General features: G+C 54.3%; 13 protein-coding genes across 13 annotated transcripts; 5 read left to right on the top strand and 8 right to left on the bottom strand.

The window, feature by feature from the left end:
• Positions 1-527: 527 nt before the first annotated feature.
• Positions 528-1,501, top strand: DL89DRAFT_275596 (Ecm4 cytoplasmic glutathione S-transferase; the record flags this gene model as incomplete). Its single annotated transcript, XM_040889328.1, has 2 exons — positions 528-1,307; positions 1,364-1,501. 2 exons carry the CDS (start codon positions 528-530, stop codon positions 1,499-1,501), a joined length of 918 nt encoding a protein of 305 aa, XP_040741463.1.
• On the bottom strand, positions 1,397-2,494 carry DL89DRAFT_47138 (uncharacterized protein). The gene has a single exon (XM_040891710.1). The coding sequence runs from the start codon at positions 2,387-2,389 to the stop codon at positions 1,580-1,582; it is 810 nt and encodes a 269-aa protein (XP_040741462.1). The 5' UTR covers positions 2,390-2,494; the 3' UTR covers positions 1,397-1,579.
• On the bottom strand, positions 2,494-3,880 carry DL89DRAFT_47125 (Homocysteine S-methyltransferase). Its single transcript, XM_040891709.1, has one exon. The coding sequence runs from the start codon at positions 3,562-3,564 to the stop codon at positions 2,599-2,601; it is 966 nt and encodes a 321-aa protein (XP_040741461.1). The 5' UTR covers positions 3,565-3,880; the 3' UTR covers positions 2,494-2,598.
• Positions 3,881-5,233: 1,353 nt separating this feature from the next.
• Positions 5,234-6,508, top strand: DL89DRAFT_225697 (isocitrate dehydrogenase; the record flags this gene model as incomplete). Its single annotated transcript, XM_040884770.1, has 1 exon — positions 5,234-6,508. One exon carries the CDS (start codon positions 5,234-5,236, stop codon positions 6,506-6,508), a length of 1,275 nt encoding a protein of 424 aa, XP_040741460.1.
• A 101-nt stretch (positions 6,509-6,609) lies between these two features.
• On the bottom strand, positions 6,610-8,117 carry DL89DRAFT_324328 (MFS general substrate transporter; the record flags this gene model as incomplete). The annotated part of the gene is made up of 1 exon (XM_040891442.1): positions 6,610-8,117. The coding sequence occupies one exon, from the start codon at positions 8,115-8,117 to the stop codon at positions 6,687-6,689; it is 1,431 nt and encodes a 476-aa protein (XP_040741459.1). The 3' UTR covers positions 6,610-6,686.
• A 1,005-nt stretch (positions 8,118-9,122) lies between these two features.
• DL89DRAFT_47054 (uncharacterized protein) lies at positions 9,123-9,677 on the top strand. Its single transcript, XM_040891708.1, has one exon. It carries the CDS (start codon positions 9,170-9,172, stop codon positions 9,494-9,496), a length of 327 nt encoding a protein of 108 aa, XP_040741458.1. The 5' UTR covers positions 9,123-9,169; the 3' UTR covers positions 9,497-9,677.
• A 256-nt stretch (positions 9,678-9,933) lies between these two features.
• On the bottom strand, positions 9,934-11,289 carry DL89DRAFT_217835 (MFS general substrate transporter; the record flags this gene model as incomplete). Its single annotated transcript, XM_040884337.1, has 1 exon — positions 9,934-11,289. A coding segment is annotated over one exon (1,356 nt), but the record flags the coding sequence as incomplete, so codon positions are not given.
• A 577-nt stretch (positions 11,290-11,866) lies between these two features.
• DL89DRAFT_324326 (uncharacterized protein) lies at positions 11,867-13,083 on the bottom strand. Its single transcript, XM_040891441.1, has one exon. It carries the CDS (start codon positions 12,850-12,852, stop codon positions 12,004-12,006), a length of 849 nt encoding a protein of 282 aa, XP_040741456.1. The 5' UTR covers positions 12,853-13,083; the 3' UTR covers positions 11,867-12,003.
• An 880-nt stretch (positions 13,084-13,963) lies between these two features.
• On the bottom strand, positions 13,964-14,629 carry DL89DRAFT_269365 (uncharacterized protein). The gene is made up of 2 exons (XM_040888271.1): positions 14,186-14,629; positions 13,964-14,154 (listed from the first exon to the last, which is right to left on the bottom strand). The coding sequence occupies exons 1-2, from the start codon at positions 14,594-14,596 to the stop codon at positions 14,050-14,052; spliced, it is 516 nt and encodes a 171-aa protein (XP_040741455.1). The 5' UTR covers positions 14,597-14,629; the 3' UTR covers positions 13,964-14,049.
• A 418-nt stretch (positions 14,630-15,047) lies between these two features.
• Positions 15,048-15,519, top strand: DL89DRAFT_269364 (uncharacterized protein). The gene has a single exon (XM_040888270.1). It carries the CDS (start codon positions 15,104-15,106, stop codon positions 15,464-15,466), a length of 363 nt encoding a protein of 120 aa, XP_040741454.1. The 5' UTR covers positions 15,048-15,103; the 3' UTR covers positions 15,467-15,519.
• A 680-nt stretch (positions 15,520-16,199) lies between these two features.
• Positions 16,200-16,773, bottom strand: DL89DRAFT_47044 (uncharacterized protein). The gene has a single exon (XM_040891707.1). The coding sequence runs from the start codon at positions 16,689-16,691 to the stop codon at positions 16,209-16,211; it is 483 nt and encodes a 160-aa protein (XP_040741453.1). The 5' UTR covers positions 16,692-16,773; the 3' UTR covers positions 16,200-16,208.
• On the bottom strand, positions 16,718-18,215 carry DL89DRAFT_269363 (uncharacterized protein). The gene is made up of 5 exons (XM_040888269.1): positions 18,166-18,215; positions 18,108-18,137; positions 17,942-18,070; positions 17,393-17,898; positions 16,718-17,358 (listed from the first exon to the last, which is right to left on the bottom strand). Exons 1-5 carry the CDS (start codon positions 18,172-18,174, stop codon positions 16,857-16,859), a joined length of 1,176 nt encoding a protein of 391 aa, XP_040741452.1. The 5' UTR covers positions 18,175-18,215; the 3' UTR covers positions 16,718-16,856.
• Positions 18,216-18,642: 427 nt separating this feature from the next.
• DL89DRAFT_278901 (uncharacterized protein) lies at positions 18,643-20,734 on the top strand (the record flags this gene model as incomplete). Its single annotated transcript, XM_040889537.1, is given in 7 exon segments — positions 18,643-18,990; positions 19,013-19,256; positions 19,276-19,465; positions 19,487-19,983; positions 20,009-20,204; positions 20,225-20,638; positions 20,674-20,734. The coding sequence occupies 7 exon segments, from the start codon at positions 18,643-18,645 to the stop codon at positions 20,723-20,725; spliced, it is 1,941 nt and encodes a 646-aa protein (XP_040741451.1). The 3' UTR covers positions 20,726-20,734.
• Positions 20,735-20,755: the final 21 nt, after the last annotated feature.

Here is a 20,755-nt window from a genome sequence, read left to right as displayed (position 1 = left end):
TTGTACTGTACCGCCGATCGCTGCCTGAGGTAATGAATTATGGGGCTGCCGCGTGTTTTTTTTTCTGACTAATCGGTACCTGTGGGTTGATAGCCCAAGGTCAGCCAGGGATTTCTTGGCCCGGTGCTACTGCTAGCCGTCAGGTCGTAGCAGGCCTTGCTGCCACTTCCTGTTTCTGCCATGCCGATTTGTCACTGAAGTCAAGTCGCAGGCACAGTGTAGACAGGCAGGCTCAGTCCTTGCTTACGTTTCACCTCTGGGAAATCTCTTGCGGTGGCATTGCCCGTTTGGTACACAGGGCCTGGAGCCCAGGTGTATTAATCAGCCAGGCAAATATGCTGGCAGGCCAACTGACTAATACACGTCACCAATAAAAGGGCAGGCGCAGGCCGCTGCCCTCTCCCCCAGTCCTAGCGATGTTTTCCACACCACTTCGAATTTCAACACTCTTCAGACCAACAGCACTTTGCCTCGGCAGACACACACCAAGCTTACTCAGACCCCGCACCATCCACACCTCAGCAGCCATGAACACCAGCGACAAGCACTTCAAGTGGGCGCAAAAGGACGGCGAGTTCCGGCGGCAAGTGTCGAGCTTCCGCAGCTTTGTCTCTGCGGACCCGGAGGCCGAGTTTGCAGCCGAGCCCCACCGCTACCATCTGTACGTCAGCTATGCGTGCCCGTGGGCGCACCGCACGCTCTTGGTGCGCAACCTGAAGGGCCTGCAGGACATCATCGGGGTGTCAGTGGTGCATTATCTGCTGACGCCCGAGAGCTGGCACTTTGCGTCGCCCGACGAGTGCCCTGGAGCCACCCTGGACGATGTGAATGGCGCCAAGAACATGCGCGAACTGTATCTGAAGGCCAACCCCGAGTATACGGCGCGGTTCACGGTGCCTGTGCTGTGGGACAAGAAGAACCAGACCATTGTGAGCAACGAGAGCTCCGAGATCATCCGCATGTTCAACTCGGCCTTTGACGAGTTCGTGGAGCCGCAGTACCGCGGCGTGGACTTTTATCCGGATGAGCTGCGCGCCGAGATCGATGCCACCAACGAGTGGGTGTACGATACGATCAATAACGGTGTCTACAAGTCCGGGTTCGCCACCCAGCAGGATGTCTATGAGAAGCACTGCAGGGCGCTGTTTGCATCGCTGGACCGCGTCGAGGATATCCTGGCCAAGAACGAGTTCCTGGTGGGCGGCAGGCTGACCGAGGCGGATATCAGGCTGTTCACGACCATCCTGCGGTTCGACCCTGTCTACCACGGCCACTTCAAGACCAACCTGAAGCAGATCGAGACCTGGGTATCCGAACATCCTGCGCTGGACCCGCATGGTTTACCAGCTGCCGGGCGTCAAAGGAGACTGTCAACATGGAGCACATCAAGCGCCACTACTACATGAGCCACACCCAGATCAACCCGACCCAGGTCGTGCCCCTCAGCAACGGCCCCGATCTGGCATCGCCGGTTGTCAAGCCCTCGGCCAAGCCGTACTAGCAAATGAGAAACTGCTCTTTTCATTAAACAACTTTTCAACAATCCTTTACTTGCGTGTCCTTGCCACTTGGGGTGCGGCTATCGGCGCCGGCTGGCTCTCGACCGCCTCCTCTTCATCACTATCGCCGCTGGCCTGCTCGTTCTCCAGCAGCCCTGCTTCTCATCAGCCGATGACCAGATTACTTCGCGGTGGATGCGCGCGTGCCTGTGGCCACGGCCGTGGTGCGAGCGCGCATTCTCGTAGTTGCAGATGCGGTCGCCGATCCTGTATCCGAGGTACAGCAGAACCATGCTGAGCGCCAAGGATGCAATCAGGCAGAGCACCTCGAACCGCGCGTACTCGGCCATAGTATTGGGCTTCTCTGGAACTGGCGCTTGGTGGTCCCCGTGGTGGACCGGAAGCGTATGGTTGTGATGGCTGTGACTGTGATGGTGATGGTGGTGCTCGTGGTGCATGTGGTGGTGGGTGCAGGGACGGCTGGGAACTCCACCGGTCATCATCGGCCTAGTGTGCTGGCGATGGTCGACGCGCTCGTGATGCTTGTGGTGATGCACCTTGTTGTGGGCATGGTGATGGGCTTTCTGGTGTCCATGGTGGTGTCCATGGTGGTGGTGGTGACCGTGGGCTCTGTGGCCGTGAGGAGCGGGCATGGGAACCAGATCCGTGTGGCTCTCGCGGATAGTGATGGCAGTGATCTTTACCTGCCCCTTCTTTCCCTTTGGTCCAGTCGCGGTGAGCTTCTTGACATGTATGTCAATGAGCTGCGGAACCTGGACAATGCCATCAACTGCCAGGCCGGCGGCGTAGTATTCGCGCAAGATGTCCACAGGCGGCATAGTATATAATAGTTCAACTGATGGAAGAGAAGCAAACTGGCAATATTTCATTTGCGCTTATAGGAGCTTTATAAGTGTCGCCTTATTCCTCCACATGCAATGTAGCTTAAAACCTTGTCCAAACACCAGCATGCGCTGCCTTCAATAAAAACCCCCCGCATCCTGCGCAAACACATGAGCGCGCCGCATTTATGCCATGTGTCATATTTCCCCCACACACGATATTGGCATTTCCCTCCCCCCACATACCGCGTCATGCATTAAATGCCAAAGGCCCTTTCCAGTCCACAAATGTGTTTTGGTGTAGTCTTGCAGCATCCGCCGATGATTCTTGCCCCTGCCTGGGCCCACTTCTTCGCCTCGGCTGCAAAGCTTTCTGGTAGATGCTTGTGCGCGGGCTCGCTGTAAGCGGGCGAGCCGTCCCAGATCTGACCGTTCGGATAGCACAGGATCGGCTTGTTCGTCACGGTCTTCATGCGAGCTACGAGCTTGGTAGCGACCTCCATGGGGATGCAGTTTGCGCCGACCGCAAAAACGCTAGGCGAGCCATCCACCACCCTGACAGCCTCCTCGATGGTCTCGCCAGAGCCAATGCAGTCGGGCTTGCTGCCACAGAAGGAAACCCAGGCAGGTGGCAGCCGTGGCCCGGACGCGTTTATGCGGTCGAGTGCAGAGACGATAGCGCGGGCCTCGATTAGCGACGGGATGGTCTCCACTGCAATAAACTCGGCCTTCCCCTTTAGCCTGTCGGTTCCAAGGGCCAGTGCAATCTGCTCAAACCTCCGTGAATGAAACGCCTCGATTGCATCGGCACTAATGCGTTTGGTAAAGTCGCCCGTGTACTCGCTCAAATCGCCCAGCGTCGCGCCAATCGAGCCCAGCGACACTGCCACCATTGCCTGTCTCCCATGCGCCTGTGCATACTCGTCGCGCGCCTCGACTGCCAGCACTATGGTGTCGGCAAACACCCTGGCCACATCGGCAGACGTCTCTGCTAGACCGGCGGTCCTATATCCGTCTTCGAACCCCTGGTAGGTGGCTGTGGTGATGATGTCGGCGCCGGCGTCGAGGTACTGGCGGTGAATGTCTTTGATTACCTGTGGCGAGCGTGCAGCGAGGCCGGAGCCCCACAGGCCGTCGGCCATTTCGAGCTCCGGGTGTTCGTCGGCGAGCAGCATGCCGAAGCCGCCGTCTAAAAGCACAGTGCGGTCAGGTAGGCTAGCCATAGCTAATAAGGCACAATAGAGAAGGAGTGTATGACAGACACTGCTGAGCTGCCCACGCCTTTTTGCTTTATGGACCAGCCCCGTCCCTATATCAATGGCTCCACAGCAGTGGCTCCACAGCGAGTGCTTTAGGAGGCAGTGACCTCATCATCAGCACAAATGGTCTCTTTTTGTGCAAGCACGCCAGACCGAGCACCAATTCGCGATGGTGCTGCAGGTTTTTGGTACGCAGTGCGGGCTGCGTAAAGCAGCAAAGCTACACCTCTAGACTTTTCTGGCACCACCAAGATAGCAGCAGGCTGCTTCGGATATTAACAGGAACCTTACGATAATAAGAGCCAAGCTCGCTTTGGTTGATCCGTCTGGCATGGTGACTAATAAACTCCTTGATCTCGCACCACGTCCTGACAATGGGACCACCATACGCTGGCAAGTTGCCGAAGCAGGGAGGGACCAGGCCTCTTGCCTCTATTACTTGCTCCTCCCCCTGAATTTTTCACCCTACTACGGAAATAAAGTAGCGCTTCAAAATAAACGGCGAGTTGCTACAGGATATTACTCTGAAAATAAGGTAATGGAATAATTCGCGCTCTTCTCACGCCTTCGCCCCCGCGTCGCCGCAGAGCGCTGAACCAGCACGCGCCTGCTTCCCAACAGAACGGGTGACGAAACCGGTGGCTGGAAGGCCGATTTGCTGCGAGCGGCGGTGTACAGCCTCTCGTGGCGCACGCTTGCCCGATCATAATTTTGCCGTCTAGCCCCCACCCCTGCCTTTCTGCTAAACCTGTATGTTTTCCTAGACATGTTCGCTGCTATCGGTCGCATTGCTCGCTCTCCAGTCGCCAGCCAGGGATTCGCTGCCTCGGCGCGCTTCGGTGCCAGGGCCGCCGCTCTGCCTGCGATGCGTTACTGTAAGTACCACCCCCTAAACCATGCTATCTAACGCGGATCAACCCTATCGATGAGAAGATAAGCACGAGCATGTGCCAGCGGCGAAACGTGCCTTGGGCAGGTCTGGCTGCTTCTGTATGCACAGGGCAGAAAGGCTCCACTGGCTCCATGCACGCGTGACGGCACACTTTTTCCCATCATCCCGTATCTGCCCTCGGAGAGATGGGCTTCGTGGGAGCGAAGAGCAACGCATATTTTCCTCCTGTTCCCACTGGGGAAGAGACCAGCAGTGCTCGGCTGGCCGATGGTCTGCGCCCACGCTGCTTTGGTCCGCTTATCTTCACTGGGCACATCCCTGTGAGCAAGCTCCGCATTTGGCGCCCATCGCCTTGCCTTATTTATCCCGGCCAGCCCAAAGCGGGCAAGTAGCTTCGAGGCTACTTTGACCATGCGCTAATGGCTCGCCCAGCGGAGAATATTCCTCTCCCTTTTCAAATGCCGGAGCCTGGCTGAGGAGCAAGAGAGACCGGTAAATCTCGGAAAGTTTTCATGGCCTTTTCGTGCCGGCGCCGCGCCAAATAAAGATGCATCGTGCGTGTCTTTGTGGTTTGTTGCTGGGAGCTGGCCCCAATCCCGCAGCGGCATGTATAGCAGTCACTCCTTCGCCAGAGGTTCCCGGTATAAAAGGAAGCGCTGGCGGTGGGTCCTATCGGTCGGAATACATTTTGTGAAAAGCAACTTTTTTCCTGCACTAATACTCTTATTCTCCTCCATCACCATGAGCTCAGACTCCAGCGCGCCCATCCAGAAGATTGTGGTCAAGAACCCCGTCGTCGACCTCGACGGTGATGAGATGACCCGCATCATCTGGCAGAAGATCAAGGACCAGCTCATCCTGCCGTACCTGGACATCGACATCAAGTACTACGACCTGGGCATGGAGTACCGCGACCAGACCAACGACCAGGTCACGCTGGACGCTGCCGAGGCCATCAAGAAGTACAAGGTCGGCATCAAGTGCGCGACCATCACGCCCGACGACGGCCGCGTGGCCGAGTTTGGCCTCAAGCAGAAGTGGAAGTCGCCCAACGGCACCATCCGCAACGCGCTGAACGGCACCGTGTTCCGCGAGCCCATCTTCATCGACAACGTGCCGCGGCTCATCCCTGCGTGGAAGAAGCCCATCATCATTGCGCGCCACGCCTTCGGCGACCAGTACAAGTCGACTGACTTTGAGGTTGACGGCCCCGGCAAGTACGAGGTGACGTTCACGCCCAAGGGCGCCCAGGAGCCGTCGCTGCGCCGCACCGTGTACGACTACGAGGGCCCTGGTGTCGGCCTTGGCATGTTCAACACCAAGGAGTCCATCACCGCCTTTGCCCACGCCTGCTTCAAGATGGCGCTCGACCGCAAGCTGCCGCTGTACCTCGGCACCAAGTCGACTGTCATTTCGACCTACGACGCCTACTGGGACAAGATCTTCATTTCGCTGTACGAGTCCGAGTACAAGGCCGAGTTCGAGAAGGCTGGCATCTGGTACGAGCACCGCCTGGTCGACGACATGGTCGCGCAGCTCGTCAAGATGGAGGGCGGTCTGATCCTGGCGCTCGGCAACATGCTCGGCGACATCATCTCCGACCTGGTCGCCCAGGGCTGCGGCTCGCTGGCCCTCATGTCCTCGGTGCTTGTCGCCAAGGGTGAGGCCCCTGGGGAGTTCATCTACGAGTCCGAGGCCGCCCACGGCACCGTGACCCGCCACTTCCGCCAGCACCAGCAGGGCAAGGCCACGTCGACCAACCCGATCGCCTCCATCTACGCCTGGTCGCGCGGCCTCATCCACCGCGCCCAGCTCGACGGCACCCCCGAGCTCGAGCGCTTCGCCGAGAACCTCGAGGCAGCCTGCATTGAGTCCGTCCGCGGCGGCATCATGACCAAGGACCTGGCCATCTCCATCCACGGCAACAGCGCCGGCCCCGAGACCTACGTGACCACCGACGCCTACCTGGCTGAGGTTGCCCGCCGTCTCGCCGAGCTCCAGGCTGGCTCCCAGTAAACTCACAAAAACATCTGTCTTGAAGCGTCAATGAAACATTGCAAATCACTTTTCCTGCTATCGCCGGACAACTGCTCCCATCCTGCTGCCACGTGTTTTAGATATCCGCCAGCAAGCACCCAATGCTAATCTGACCAAGGTGGACCTGACAACAACCAGAGTGTATTACGACATTCTATTAGTGTGGACCGAACCTGTGTCTAAGCTTCTCTCCACTGGAGACAAGGAATTGGATACCAGCAAGACCGGGCACAGCAATAAACACCAGGATCATATACGTCCAGCCCCAATTGATACTGTCGAGCATAGTAGGGAACAGCTGGACGACAACGGCACCCCACATGCCACGGTAAAAGTTCTGCACGCCTGTGATTCTGGCCGATTTGAGCGGGAACACATCAATCAGGTAGCTGGCCAGCGAATGGAACGAGAAGGCCATCCCGAGACCGGTAAAAAACTGCACCACCAGCAGCGCAGAGAGAGACCAGTGTCTGTTGATAATCCACCCTGATAGCGCAATAGACACAAGGAACATCGTCCCGCTGATCCAGGTCAGCCGAATCCGTGTCTCGGGTGAGACACTGCCTCTCTGGCCGCCCTCTACATCCTGTCTCCTCTGGTACCGCCTCAGCATCAGGTCTGTGATCCGCCCACTGGACAACGACCCGGTGATGGCTCCAGCACCTACCGGGAAATAGCATAGCCCAGAAGCCCCTTGTGACAGCCTGTAGACATCCTCAAATGCCAGGGCCAGACCAACCAGATTCACTACGTAGGTGCCAAACACCATCGCAAAGAAGTACAGCGAGATGTAGACTGGCGGGTACCGGATCAGCGCCAGATCCACCAGCGGGTTGTTGTTCCTGATGCTGAAAGGCTTCGGGATGTTGGTTTGCTGGATCTTGTGCTTCATCGATACCATGCGTCGGTGCGTCTCAGGCAAAACAAACATTGCCACAAAGCACATTGTGCCGCCCCAGATGGTGAGAATCCAGAATACCCAGCGCCAGCCCAGATTCTGGCCGACATAGCCGCCAACCAGTGGTCCAATACATGGTCCTACCAGCGGTCCCAGGTAGTATATGCCGAGCGCAGTGCCGCGCCGCTCGCGAGGGTAGATGTCTGCAATGGTCCCTGCCCCCGATCCCTTGACTGCTGATGCCCCAGTAGACTGGATAATGCGCGAAATCACTAATGCCGTCAATGACTTTGACAGAGCACAGCCGATACTGCCTGCAGTATAAATGAACATTGATGCTGCATACACAGGCTTTCGTCCAATCCGGTCCGCCAGGTTGCTCCAGAACAGCGGTGTGACTGCCATGCAGATAGTGAATGCAGTTACTGTCCACGTAATGCCCGACTGGGTGGTGTGCAAGTCGTCACGGACTCGCTGGATACTTGGGTAGTACATGTTGGATGAGAGTGGGCTGACGAGTGAAGTGATGGCTGCAATTGTGACGATGAGCGCCCTGTACCGAGCCGAGAAATGCGTATACGGCAATGTGTCCTTATCATCATCCTGTGTCAGCGAGTGCGGGACTGAGGCTTCAGATTGCAGAGTTGCTACTGATGCCGTGTTGTTTTCTGCCGTGTTGCTTTCTGCCATGTCAATATAAACGCAATTGAGAAGAAGAGCAAGTGAAATATCTCATTGGCAATGGACTGTCTGGTCAGCGCTAGGCGAAAGCCGTGCCTTAAATACAGCTGGGGCCTGGTGGGAGTCAACTAGTGCTGGCTACCACAACACACTAGCCGGTGTGAGGAGCACCTCACAGATCCGAGTATAATTTCATGGAACCCCCTGCTCCTGCTGCTCCTCTTCTCCATCCTCTTCAGACAGAGGGAAATATAGCTCCACAATGAGCAGAATTGGCTCTGCCCGGGTCTGGCAGTGAAATTGCCAGTTCCTTTCTTCCCGCACAGCAGCACAGTGATAATGCGCGGATCGGCCGACATGTAGCGGGAATCCCTGTTTACATTGCAGGGTAGGATATTGCGCAACAGGAACAGAGGTGACTATTTCGATGGGTGGAATACGGCGGATAGTCCGCTCAGGCGAACAGCAGTATCAGACTGGTCTCATGTGAAAAGCCTTAAAGTCATGAGGAAGCAGCAGGCAAGGATGTGCAGGAAAGGCGTGGCCATTGGCGACTACTGTCACTCATGCCTATAGCAGACTGCTAGCGCTTGCTAGTGGCAATAATGTGATAGATACACTAGCTCTTTATCTGATTTTCTACTTGTCTCGCCCCAAGCCTCTTGAGCAGCAGCTTTATGTATTTTACTATTGCACGGAGTATCCCAGTAGCATTCAGTTTTTCAGCCCTCACGAACGCCATTGCAATTCAGCCGTCTCTCTGCTTTCTGTTGAATAGCTGCAAACTTTAAATGGCGCAAAGACTCATCCTGCTGCCAGGAAATCTTCCATTTCACGAAAAATCTGCGCAGAACAGCGTCTTTGTCCGAAGGTACCCAACTCTCGATCGCCACAGACCGGATATTCCGCCGTGCATATTGACGAACAGATAACGACTTGGACAAAGGAAGCGGTTGGGCCCAAGAGCCATGCATGCACTGGCTCTTGCGGTTAGAGGAGGTTAAATCCAGTGGCAAACACATCTTCTCCCGGTGAGCTTTTCATATATCTAGGGCTGTTTGATGTCAAGATGTTATTTCTTCTCAGGGCTACAGACCCTGCGCGCTAATTTATCAGGCACCAGCAAAACGGCGTATGAGGTTGCCTTGTATATAACTGGGCGGCTGGCTCCTTACCTGTACCAGGCTGGTCTCACAGCAATACGTCGACTTAAGAATCCCCAGAAGCGTCTACTATGTATCCCGGGACAGCCGAATAGCTTGAATATTCCGCCCATGGAGACATTTGTTTTGCCGGTATTTTCCGCCGAGCACCAAATTGCTCTATTTGGCATAATCAGATCCCTGCGCATAGCTGCAAAGCGCATTGCTAGAATTTGCCAATACTGAAACCATCCTGCTTTGCTTGACAGATACTTTGCTCTTGATGGTTGCCCTAGTGGCATTTTATTTACTGGAATTGTTTATTCATAGCGGCTTATCAAAGGTCAATGGCAGTATGCTCTATTCATATAGTTTTGTTTGACACCAGTCGATGTACTACACGGCTAGTCTTAAATCGACAAGTCACTGTGTGAGGAAAATCCTGGCTCGCCAACTATGCGATGCTGAGCTCTTCCCTAAAAGAACTTTTCTTTCTTCTTTTTCTTTATCGGGTTAGCCGCTTAGTGTTTTCTCATTTCTCATTTCTTATTTCTAAGACTTCGCGTATAGCGCCTCAGTTTACTTTAAGTTTAATAGAATAGGGTACTCTACGACTTTGGACCAAACCTTCTTCGCAATCCCTCTCCGTACAACGCCAGTAATTGGAGACCAACAAGGCCCGGAACCGAGATTAGCACCATGGTGGTGTACGACCAGCCCCAGCCAATACTTTCGATCATGGTTGGAAACAGCTGTACAATGATGGCGCCCCAGATTCCACGGTAAAAGTTTTGCACGCCTGTAATCCTGGCAGACTTTAGCGGGAAGAGGTCGATAAGGTAACCAGCAATTGACTGGAATGCGAATGCCAGGCCAATACCAATGAAAAACTGCATAACAAGCAGCGCAGCTAACGGCCAGCTTCTGTCAATGATCCAGCCAGACATTACCATGCCAACCAAGCATATGATACCACCGAGCCAGACTAACTGAATCCGTGCCTCTGGCGGTACCTTGCTTCCCTGGGCTGCCTCAATGTCGTGTTTCTTTCTGTATCGACGCAGCAAAAGATCCGTAGTGCGCCCACCAGTAGTTGAGCCGATGATGTTTCCTGCACCGACGGGCAAATAGCATACGCCAGAACTGCCTTGTGACAGGTTGTAGATGTTCTGGAGTGCCAAGGTCAAGCCCGTCGAGTTTACCATATATGCGCCGAAAACCATTGCGAAGAAATACATGGTGATGGCGACAGACGGGTACCGAATCAGTGCCAAGTCGATCAGCGGGTTGTTGTTTTTGAGGTTGAGTGGTGGTGGGATGTTGGTCGGCTGAATCCTGTGTTTCTTCAGAACAATACGGCGGTGGGTCTCGGGCTGGACGAAAATTGCCAAAAGGCACATCACGCCGCCCCAAATTGCCAGGATCCAAAACACCCAGCGCCAGCCGATGTCCTGGCCGATGTATCCGCCAATCAGTGGGCCAATGCATGGTCCTACCAGCGGCCCCAGGTAGTATATGCCGAGAGCAGTGCCGCGCTGTTCGCGTGGGTAGATATCGGAGATTGTTCCGGCACCCGATCCCTGCACGGCTGATGAGCCAGCCGCTTGGATGACGCGCGAGATGATCATCCCAGTCAAGGACTTGGACAGAGCGCACCCGATACTGCCTGCGGTATATATGAGCATCGATGTTGCGTAGACAGGCTTGCGCCCGATCTGATCCGCCAAGTTGCTCCAAAATAAAGGCGCGATTGCCATGCAGATAGCAAAAGACGTGATTGACCATGTAACACCCGATAGTGTTGTATGAAGATCGTCACGCACTTCCTGGATGCTGGGATAGTACATGTTCGATGAGAGTGGGCTGACGAGTGCTGTTGAGGCGGCAATGAAGACGATAAAGGCTCGTTGCCTGGCCGAAAAATGGGTATATGGCAAGTCCTCATTGTCTTCTTTGGGGAGGGGATGATCCGATGGAGACTTGCCATCCTGCTTGGCTGTGGAGTCTACCGTATTTGTCGACATGGAGATAAGCGCAGTGAGTAGCTGCAACGAAGTTTCGAGGGAATATAAGGATACGGTGTGCGTCTAAGGGGGTGGGCGACCAGGCCATTCCAGAGTGTGACTGTCTTTATATACTGCTGGGGTATGACCACCAAGGCGCAGTCGCCAGAAAACACAGGCATTATGCTGATGAAGCCAAGGAACTCCGAAAACAATCGTGAAGTCGAGTCCAAATAATGGATGTTTTGTTTTCCCGGTGTGATCGATCAACCGATCAATCAGCTGATTACAAGTTGGACATACTGGCCTCATTACATGTGGTGCCATGCTGAGGATAAGCCAAAAACAACAACATATGTCATTGCGCTATTGCTACGACGCACCTTTTTTACTCAGAATGTAGGGAATACCGAGAGGCGTAAGAATATCAACGCTGGGCAGCTAAAGCAGCTCAGTAGCTGGCCAAAAGGCGACTGTAGACGCACATCAGCGGGCATTAGCGCTTGGCCACAGCCAATAACGAGTTGGCGTCTTTCATCTTGAGACACATGAATTAATAATGCCACTGCAGATCGCAAATGGTCCACACAGCTACTCAGACGACACATTTCAGATATTCTTGTATGGCTTTCGAAGCCAATTTTTATTTAGAGTTCGTATAACTAAAGGTGCAACTGTATAAAGGCGCGGGCAAGAATAGGATAGCGGTATAAGGAACATGGGGAATATCAAGTCGGATCTCAGCTACATCTAGTAGAGGACCCACTTAGCCTTGGCATCGCCGGTCAAAGTGACAGTGCACCCGTTGTCAACAGAGCACTTGCCACCCTCACACTTGCACTCTCCGCCAGCGGGGAAGTTGCAGAAGCCAGACTCGCACTGAATACGCACGCTGTAGGCATCAGAAACCTTGTATCCCTTGGCCGTGTACAGCGGGTTGAACTGCACGCTGATGTAGGTGTTGCCGTCAGGTCCCTGGCCACCGCCAAAGATGTACGGAGCCCAGTTGCCAACCGGCTTGTCGTCGTTGCCCCAGACGCACTGAGTGGCGTTGGAGCCAGCCAGGTTGACGTAGAACTGCGAGGAGACACCGAGCCAGTAGGTGTTGGGAACAATGTTGAGGCTAACGTTGCTGTTGGCTTGGGCCACCGACGGGATAATCATGGCCTCGTTGCCGGGGTACACGGTCTGGCAGGCAGAGACAGAGTGGCTAAGGCTGTTCTCGATGTAGGCGTTCATCATGCTAGGCACGCAGTACGCGCGGTCGGCGAACGGCTTCGACAGGACGCCGTTGGCATCGCAGTACAAGCCGCCGTTCATGGAACCAGGGCCATTGTACAGGGTAGCGGACGGGTCCCACTGCGCCGAGTAGTAGCCGGGCGCGCACGCGTACGGGCACCAGCTGCCGGGCGCGCACTCCTGGTCCGGAGACATGGCCCAGCCGGCATTCTTGGCCGAGGGGGTGATCGGAACGACGTTATCGGTGTTGTTGGCCACCCATGGGAAAGCGCAGCTGTTGGCCCTCCGCAGGACGGGGCGGGCAGACACAGCGCTGAAGGTGGTCGCAACAGCAGCGACAGCAAAGGAAATGAACTTCATGGTATCAAACAAAGAGTGTGGGATTTCAGGGGGCGGTGTATGTGTATCGGCAATATCAAATCGCAGATGTTTGCTATTTCGGCGGTTGCGGAGAGAGAAAGCCAAGTAGACAGATCAACTGGAACCAAAAGCTTTCCAACGTAAATGGCGCGGAACCAAAAGAAAGGCAGGGGAGGAGGAAGAGAGGAGGAAGAGAGAGAGGCTGCTCTTTGCTGGGAAGGCGAACTCGAAATAAGGTGAGCGAAAACCTGACGCCCGAAACGCAGGTGGGGCGGTTTTATACCGTTGGCGGTTTGTTTGTTGGACAAGACCGCCTTCTGAGTTTCCAGGCCCTTCTCACAGCGCTCCCATCTGGCTCATCGGCCCGGTGTACCACTGCCGGAATGAAGCCGTGGTCTGCAAATGGCCCAATTCAATGAACAGGCGAATCAGACACCAGCACCAAAAGATGATGGACAGCCAGCGCCTGGGGCAATATTGCGGGCTTGCTGCCCCTTCTGTGGTCGCACAGTGCTGCACATTTCCAGAGCGAAAAGGAGAAAATTCTCGGTCGCTCCTCTTGGCCCTGCCCCCGATGGCTGCAAAAAGGGAGGGGACAGTTTTTGCCCACTATAACCAGGCCCACCTTGACTGGCCAGAGCCACCCCACACTAACCGAGGGGAAAGCACGGCCGATCAATTAGGATGCAGCGGCGTGGCAAATCAGGAGCCGGTGGCCATGCTGGACAATTCGCCCAACGCGCGCCGCCGCATCTCCATGCTGCTCCACGGGCCCGCTGAGTGGCCAGTGTGTGCTGGTGACCAAGCGCTGCTGCTATCAACAGTGGCGCCATTTACGGGCAAAATCCACAGACTTTCTCTGGGAAAATGCCCACTCGCAAGCCCGAAAAATGGGTGCAGCGCAATTCCATAGTGTCCGGTTGAGGCGGACGCAGTTGCGCATATGCAGTGTGTAAGGCTGGCGTGGTTTTTGGGGGAAGGCTGCAGGCGCGTACATGGCGTCCGAGTATTAGCCCACAGTCCCCATGCTTCATTGTGATGTGCTGGCTGAGTCCGGAGTTGGGCAATGCACGGGGAATAGGGATAAATTCACATGCAGGGCAATTTACCCAAATATATTAGTGCAACAGCAGCAACAACGACAGCATAGACGAGTACTGCCGGACGCCACGGAACGAGCACCGCCCGGTGATTATCTTATGGCGGATTAGCGCGGTTTGACTCCTGGATCGCCTTCAGCACCACGCCGTCGTCGTCATAGACCAAGGCGCCGCCCTTCCACGTCCCATGCTTCAGTCCGATCTTCCTTGTTGCGCTCAAACTCGCGCTGCACTGCTGCGGCATCGCCCTTCCAGCCCTTGTACAGCTGCAGGTTCTGTCGGCCCATCAGGCGGATGGCCTTCATACGCAGATCATTGCCGGACCACTCAGGCAGCGACTCCTCTGAGATCTCTCGGAAGTGGCCGATCCCGTGCTTTTCAATGCCCTCCAGCAGCCTGCGCTTCTCGTCGTCGCCCCATTTGCGCTCCTTGGGGGCAACTGCATCCTTGGGCGGCTGGAAGTACTCCTGGTTGAGCATGCCCTCGTCGTCAATCATGTTGTGTGTCTCGGGGAACTCAGGGCGGCGCGAGAACTGCAGACGCATCTGCTTGACCCACTCCTGCTTCTGACGCCAGAAATCCGCATCCTCAACACCAAGCATGGGCTGCGCGATGGCGCCGTCGTCGGGACTGGCTGTATCCATGGGCTGAAAATAGATATGCAAATTAAATTCTGGAGTGGCTACTGTTCAAAACAAAATAGTTCTGCCCACGTTCCTGGGTACACTCTACACAACCTTAACCAATTACGATATAATTATGGACTTTTTAAATCCCAAACATTAGGCAGTAGCAATATCAACAAGGGCCGTTGGCGATGCTAGTTTGTTTATGTTTTCATTTGGGGTATGGCGTAGTAGCAGCTCCAGTATATGCGAAAACGCGAGTGCGCGCCAACTATCAGAAACTACTGCACGGCGGTAAATACACCAAGCCGGCTACCAGAGCATTGTGCGTGCATACTGGCAGTGCTCAGAATATTTGTATAGTTTCTTTCAGGCTGCCTATTGGAATTGACCACTGCAAACACACGAGATATTTAAAGAGCGCATACTCCAAAGGATCCAGTCGAGAAAACTTCATCAAACTCGCACCAGCAGCAGCATCATCAATAATCACACCCTCCTGCCAACAGCTCCTTAACCACCGCGATGGACAAGAACACCGCCACAACTGTTTCGCTAATTTACGGTATGCTGACCGCCCTCCCAGCCACCGCCTATTACATACCGGCATTCTATTATCCACAGGTGGGCGGCATGGTAGGCTCGGTTGCGAATGGAAACGGCATCCAGGCAGCATGGGGTCCCAGCGGATTCACAGCCTCAAGCAACTCCCCTGGCTTTAACACACACATGGATGGTCAGTTTTCGCCTAGTAGTGGTTCTGTGTCAGACTCAGTCTCACGATCGCAGACATCCCCCGTCTCTCAGGGCCTTCGCGGCTTGTTTTATCCGGGCTTTGGCAGTCTGTCCTACCCTGGTATCGGAGGCGCATTCTACCCGTACTTTTAATTAACGACTATATTATGCACACCGGCATAGTGAATATATAAATCATAAACCGCATGTTCATCTAGCATTTGCATTGATTTGTCATGCATTTCACTACGCACTCGCTTGGGTATTCTGCATCTGCTGGAAGTTAGCCACTGCACTTTGGCAGAGCTATTTGCTATCAGCAGTAATATATCGGGGCACTTTGTCTGCATGTATACCGTGTGTATGCGCGTGTATTCATTACTGGCATACCGCCATCAGCTCAAAATATACTTGCTGGCCAAGACCCTAAGAGGTTATGTACGGTAATAGACTCGTAGCGATACTCTCACCATGGTTACCAAGCATGGGTTTTATAGCTCTTACTATTGTGAATGAAGTCAATACTAGTAGGAATACAAACACAAAAGTAATAGTAGTAACTGATGCTGAGCATCGGCCGAGCAAGAGCTAGCAAGCCTTAAAGTTCAAAGTTCAAAGTTCAAAGTACAGTTTACCGCTTTAGGATAAAAGAACGTAAAATCGCGCATAGCATGGTATTAAAGCAGTTCAACAGAGCAGATAACATGCCTTTTCAATGCTATATGCCCACTACAAGGGCAGGAAAGGACAGGAAAGGACAGGAAAGGACAGGAAAGGGCAGTATACTGTAGGACGAACCTCCCAGTACCTTGCTATATGGTGGGTATGTTGCTTATCCCTGTCCGTATAAAATTCCACGCAGGGTGCTATGCAGCAGCACATCTCACCAGCAAAATCACTTAAGCAACAGTTTCCTTTCTCCACACACCCACAGCTTCGTACATACATAGCAATGAACTCCTTCATCGTCTCCTTTGTTTCTCTGGTTGCGTCGACAGTCTCTGCCGCCCCAATCTATGGCGGCTACTATCCAGGCATCTACGGCAACACCCAGTCCAATGTCCACAATGTTGGTGCGTATGATAACGGCGCCACGTCGAACGTCTCGCCGTTCGGTACCAACAGCAACTCGTGGAACAACGGATTTGCTGCCTCGCAGGGCAACAATGTCTCTCCTTTCGGCAGCTCTGGCAGTTCCAACTTTAACCAGTGGAACAACAACGCGTATTCCAACACAAACAACCTTGCGTACGGTGCCTACTATCCCAGGTACTGGTAAGCCTGTGTGAAGAGTGTGTGCAGTGACACGCATGTGGGTTCTATTTTGCTTTAATTCTTCTCTTCTTCGGCTGGTCCAACTACCGAATACCATTTTCATATACTGCTAAGCGACATTTGCTAGATACTCTAGTCACCAAATGTTGCGTATTATTTGCTTTGCAATACAATATAACAAAAATACTGCAGACATACTTAGAGGAGAGCAGCAAGAGCAAAGATACCAAGGGCGCTCAGCGACATACTGGCCATGCTGGCCGCACCGTTATTCTTGTTGGAGACTCTTCTTTTTCGAGTCCAAGGTATCATCGTCGGAGTCGTCGCTGTCTGTGGCGCTGGCGGTGGCGTAGACGTCCATCAGGCTGCTGATGTCGAAGCTGCCGTCAAGTTCCCCCTCAAGCAAGTTGTTAATGTAGGCGGAGTTGTCGATCTTGGAGGCATCGCCATCGAGCGAGTACGGGGTGGCAGCGCCATTCTCAGTCAGCGCATCAGAGCTGAGGGCACGGGTCGCCTGGGCCGCGACCTGAGTATCAATGTTGACATACTTTCCATCGGCCTGGAACTCGACAACATTGACGGCATCGTACACATTGCGGATGTTGTGCTCCTTGATCATTGAGCGCATATCGTCAACTGTGGCGTTGTACGAGGGATTCTGGATGATCTTGGCGACGACATAGCCGATCAGGCGGTGCGGGACACGGGTCGGGTGCACCATGTCCATAAAGAAGTACTCATCAGGGGTTTGTGCAATATATAGTCTTGCCCTTCTTGGTGTTGATGCAGCTGGCGTTAGCGTACTTGATGTTGAGGTCCTCGAGCAGGTTCTCTGCGATGGTCTTGGTAAGATACGATGTGTCAACAAGGGTGACGGTGATGCCCTTGTTCTTCTGGCGGTACTCAGTGACGGCCTTGCTGTATGCCTCATTGATTGTGGTGATGACCGGCTTCACCATCTTGGACAGATGTAGCTCGACAACCCTGGGTGTGATCTCAATCGGAGCCACGTTGAACACCAAGAAGTTGGTCAGACCAAAGCCCTTCAGCTTGTCCATGGCAGCGACGACGTTGTTGGTGAGGTTGGTCGCAAAGGCCTCGACCTTCTTGTCCGAAGCGATAGCCAGCTTCTTTACGCTGTTGAAAATGTCGTTGGCGCCAATCTCAATAGCAGCAATGTTCTCCTCGGGCTTCTGGAAGCGCTTAGCGTCACGCTGCACCTCGTACATGTGGAGCTGGTCGGCAATGCTGGGCACAGTACCATTGACCCAGGTGTTGTTGGAGGTGGCTCCACCGTAGGCAAAGTTGGCCTAGGGTCATATTGAGCTCATCGGCAGCCCACTCGTTCCATACGAATCCGCTAGAGTACCGGCCCATGAACCATGGCGCCGGCTGGTAGTTTGCGTCGTAGTTCATGCGCGTCCATCCCGATCCGATATCGCTGAGAGAGTCACCAAAGATGATCAGCGTCTTCTTGGTCTTCTCGCTAGAGCGGGTGGTGAGGGCATTGTTGGTGGACCGGTGCAGCAGCAGCGAGGCTGCCCAGGACCTATACTGGCGCAGGCAATGCGAGATACGCAAACCATGGTAAAGTAGAAGAGACAGATAGGAGAGGACGATGGAAGGGGTTAGAGTTCTGTCCACAGGGTTGCATGGGAAGGAACTGCTGCTATATATGCGGAATCCGTTTAGGCAGCAGCCTGTTGTTGGATCTTGGCAAGGAAAAAATCAGTTCCCCAAGGCGGGATTTCGGTCACTGTGCGTCTAGTTGGTGTTTATTTTTCCACGTCTGGTTACACAGGGATCTAGCTGGATTTGCGCTTGAGGCCAATGGGCCGATGGATGGGGAGGATCTCTGTATACATATGTGGGCCAGCCACAGTAGGAACAGGTCGAAATTGTACCACGATAGAGCGTAGAATGTAGTCCAGGCCGAATAACCGATCAGTTCAGGTGTTCATATACACACGAGAACAGGCTGAACTCGCTGTTTATCCCTCCCGTTTTTCTTGATACACACGCTCAATCCTGCTTTATTTCTACAAAAAATACCAATGGGGGCAACTAGGTCGCACGGCAAAAGCCGAGGGAGCCGCGGAGGCAACGGCGGCGGCTCTCGGGGACGAGGTGCTTACTACAAGGCACTGTACGGGAGACGCAGAAGCAGATCATCTGAAGAGCCGCATGCCTATATGACGGGCTCTGCCGACTCAGGCTGTGCTACCACGCCTCAGCAAGCAGCTGGCAGCAGCGACGACCTTGGGCGGCTGCTGATCCGGCTCGATCGGCAGCAGTACGGCGCATACAAGCAGTTCGGCAGGCGCACATTCCAGTTTGACCGGTTCCAGCTGACATTTGACCAGATACAAGCGGATCCGTATGCAACGCCTAGTAGAATCAGGGTTCGTGTATACCAGGATGCAGCAACAGTTCCCTTCGTCGCTTTACTCGAGCCAGACCCGGGCCATTGCCAGCTCGCACTATCTGTCAAGACATATATATACGACGATCACTCATGCACAATCGAGATACTCGCAAAAGGGAGGCAATGGCGGAGGGTGGAAATCAGCCAAAGGCGGTGATATCTGCATCGAGCGGCCTGGGCAAGAAGTCATCGAGCGCACGTCGGTTGTCATCAACAGCGAGTATATTGAGGCACGGATGACAGGTGGGACTTCCAGCTGCAGGACGCACGATTCTTGGCAGCATGGCGCATGGAATGTTCCTCAAGACATTGCCACGCATTGTGGATCTGTCAATGCTGTTTTCCGCAGTGGAGGCAGGTGATATGCATGATTTTGTGGCATGTATTGAGGACCAGGATGCGCTGCGCGGAATGCTGGCGGACGCAAAACTGGTGGCTTTTGTGGGCAACGGGTCTGTGCTGCCGCGCCGCAGCGGCATATCAAACCTGCCACTGGATGGCCCCAGTGTCGTCAAGTTCCAATCACCAGATGATCTGCAGGTATCGTTCACCTTGCCCAATCGTGGCCAGGTCGAGGGCATGGGGATTCCGCATGGGATAACGGTCATTACAGGTGGTGGGTTCCATGGCAAGTCGACACTGCTGCAGGCCATCGAGCATGGCGTCTACAACCATATTCCTGGAGATGGACGCGAGCTGGTTGTGACAGAGCCATGTGCTACCAAGGTCAAGGCAGAGGAGGGACGGTTCGTCGGAAGCGTCGATATCCGCCCATTCATCAACAACCTGCCATTTGGCAAGGACACGCGCGATTTTTCGACGCTCGATGCATCAGGGTCAACATCGATGGCAGCGTCAATCCAGGAGGCGCTCGAGGCTGGCACAACGTCATTGCTACTGGACGAAGATACCTGCGCGACAAATTTCCTGATCCGCGACCAGCGCATGCAGCGGCTAGTAGCAAAAGACAGTGAGCCGATTACGCCGTTTATCAGCCGCGCGGGCTGAGCTGTGGAGCGACAAGCACATCAGTCTACTACTGGTCATTGGGGGTTGCGGGGACTATCTGGATGTGGCCACCATAGTACTGTCCATGAGCAAGTACCAGGTGCACAATGTGACAGCGAAAGCGAGAGACATTGTCAGCCAGATGCCGGTGACTGTGGAGGCCCCGGTTTGCCGTATGGCGCTGTGCCAGACCGCTTCGTCAGTGTGCCAGGCTTCCTCAAGCCCCCAAGGACCAGGGCTCGTGGCGTGGTGGCACTGTTTCCGCCGAACAATCCGGCGGATGCGGCACCCTCCCCGATTCCAGCAGGCGGCATTTCAGAAATAATATTGGACAATCCCCATGGCGCCGGGGAGGAGGCTGAGCATGGGCCAGAGCTTGACCTGTCGGGCTTGGACCAGCTGGTATCAGTGTCGCAGACCCGCTGCATCGCCAAAGCCATCGACATCATCTCACATGCAAAGGATGGCCTTGCAAAGGTTGTCGACCTGCTTGACATGGTTGACTCTATGTCCCTGGACCAGATTTCAGGCCGATCTGCACCAGCGGGGGACTTGGCAAGGCCGCGCCGCATCGAGGTCGGACTGGCTATTAATAGGACTGCGTGTTGCCAAATTCAGTCAGTAAAAAGTATGCTCCACACCTTACCATCAGCTATGCGAAGAGAGGACAAAATGCTGCGAGTGGGGGACAGCAGGGTTCATGACCAAACGACAACACCAAAGAAACATATCGA

The sequence above is a fragment of the Linderina pennispora genome, assembly GCF_002104995.1.
Source record: "Linderina pennispora strain ATCC 12442 chromosome Unknown DL89scaffold_12, whole genome shotgun sequence".
NCBI classification, from domain to species: Eukaryota; Fungi; Kickxellomycota; class Kickxellomycetes; order Kickxellales; family Kickxellaceae; genus Linderina; species Linderina pennispora.
This window is presented reverse-complemented; position numbering and strand designations above follow the sequence as displayed.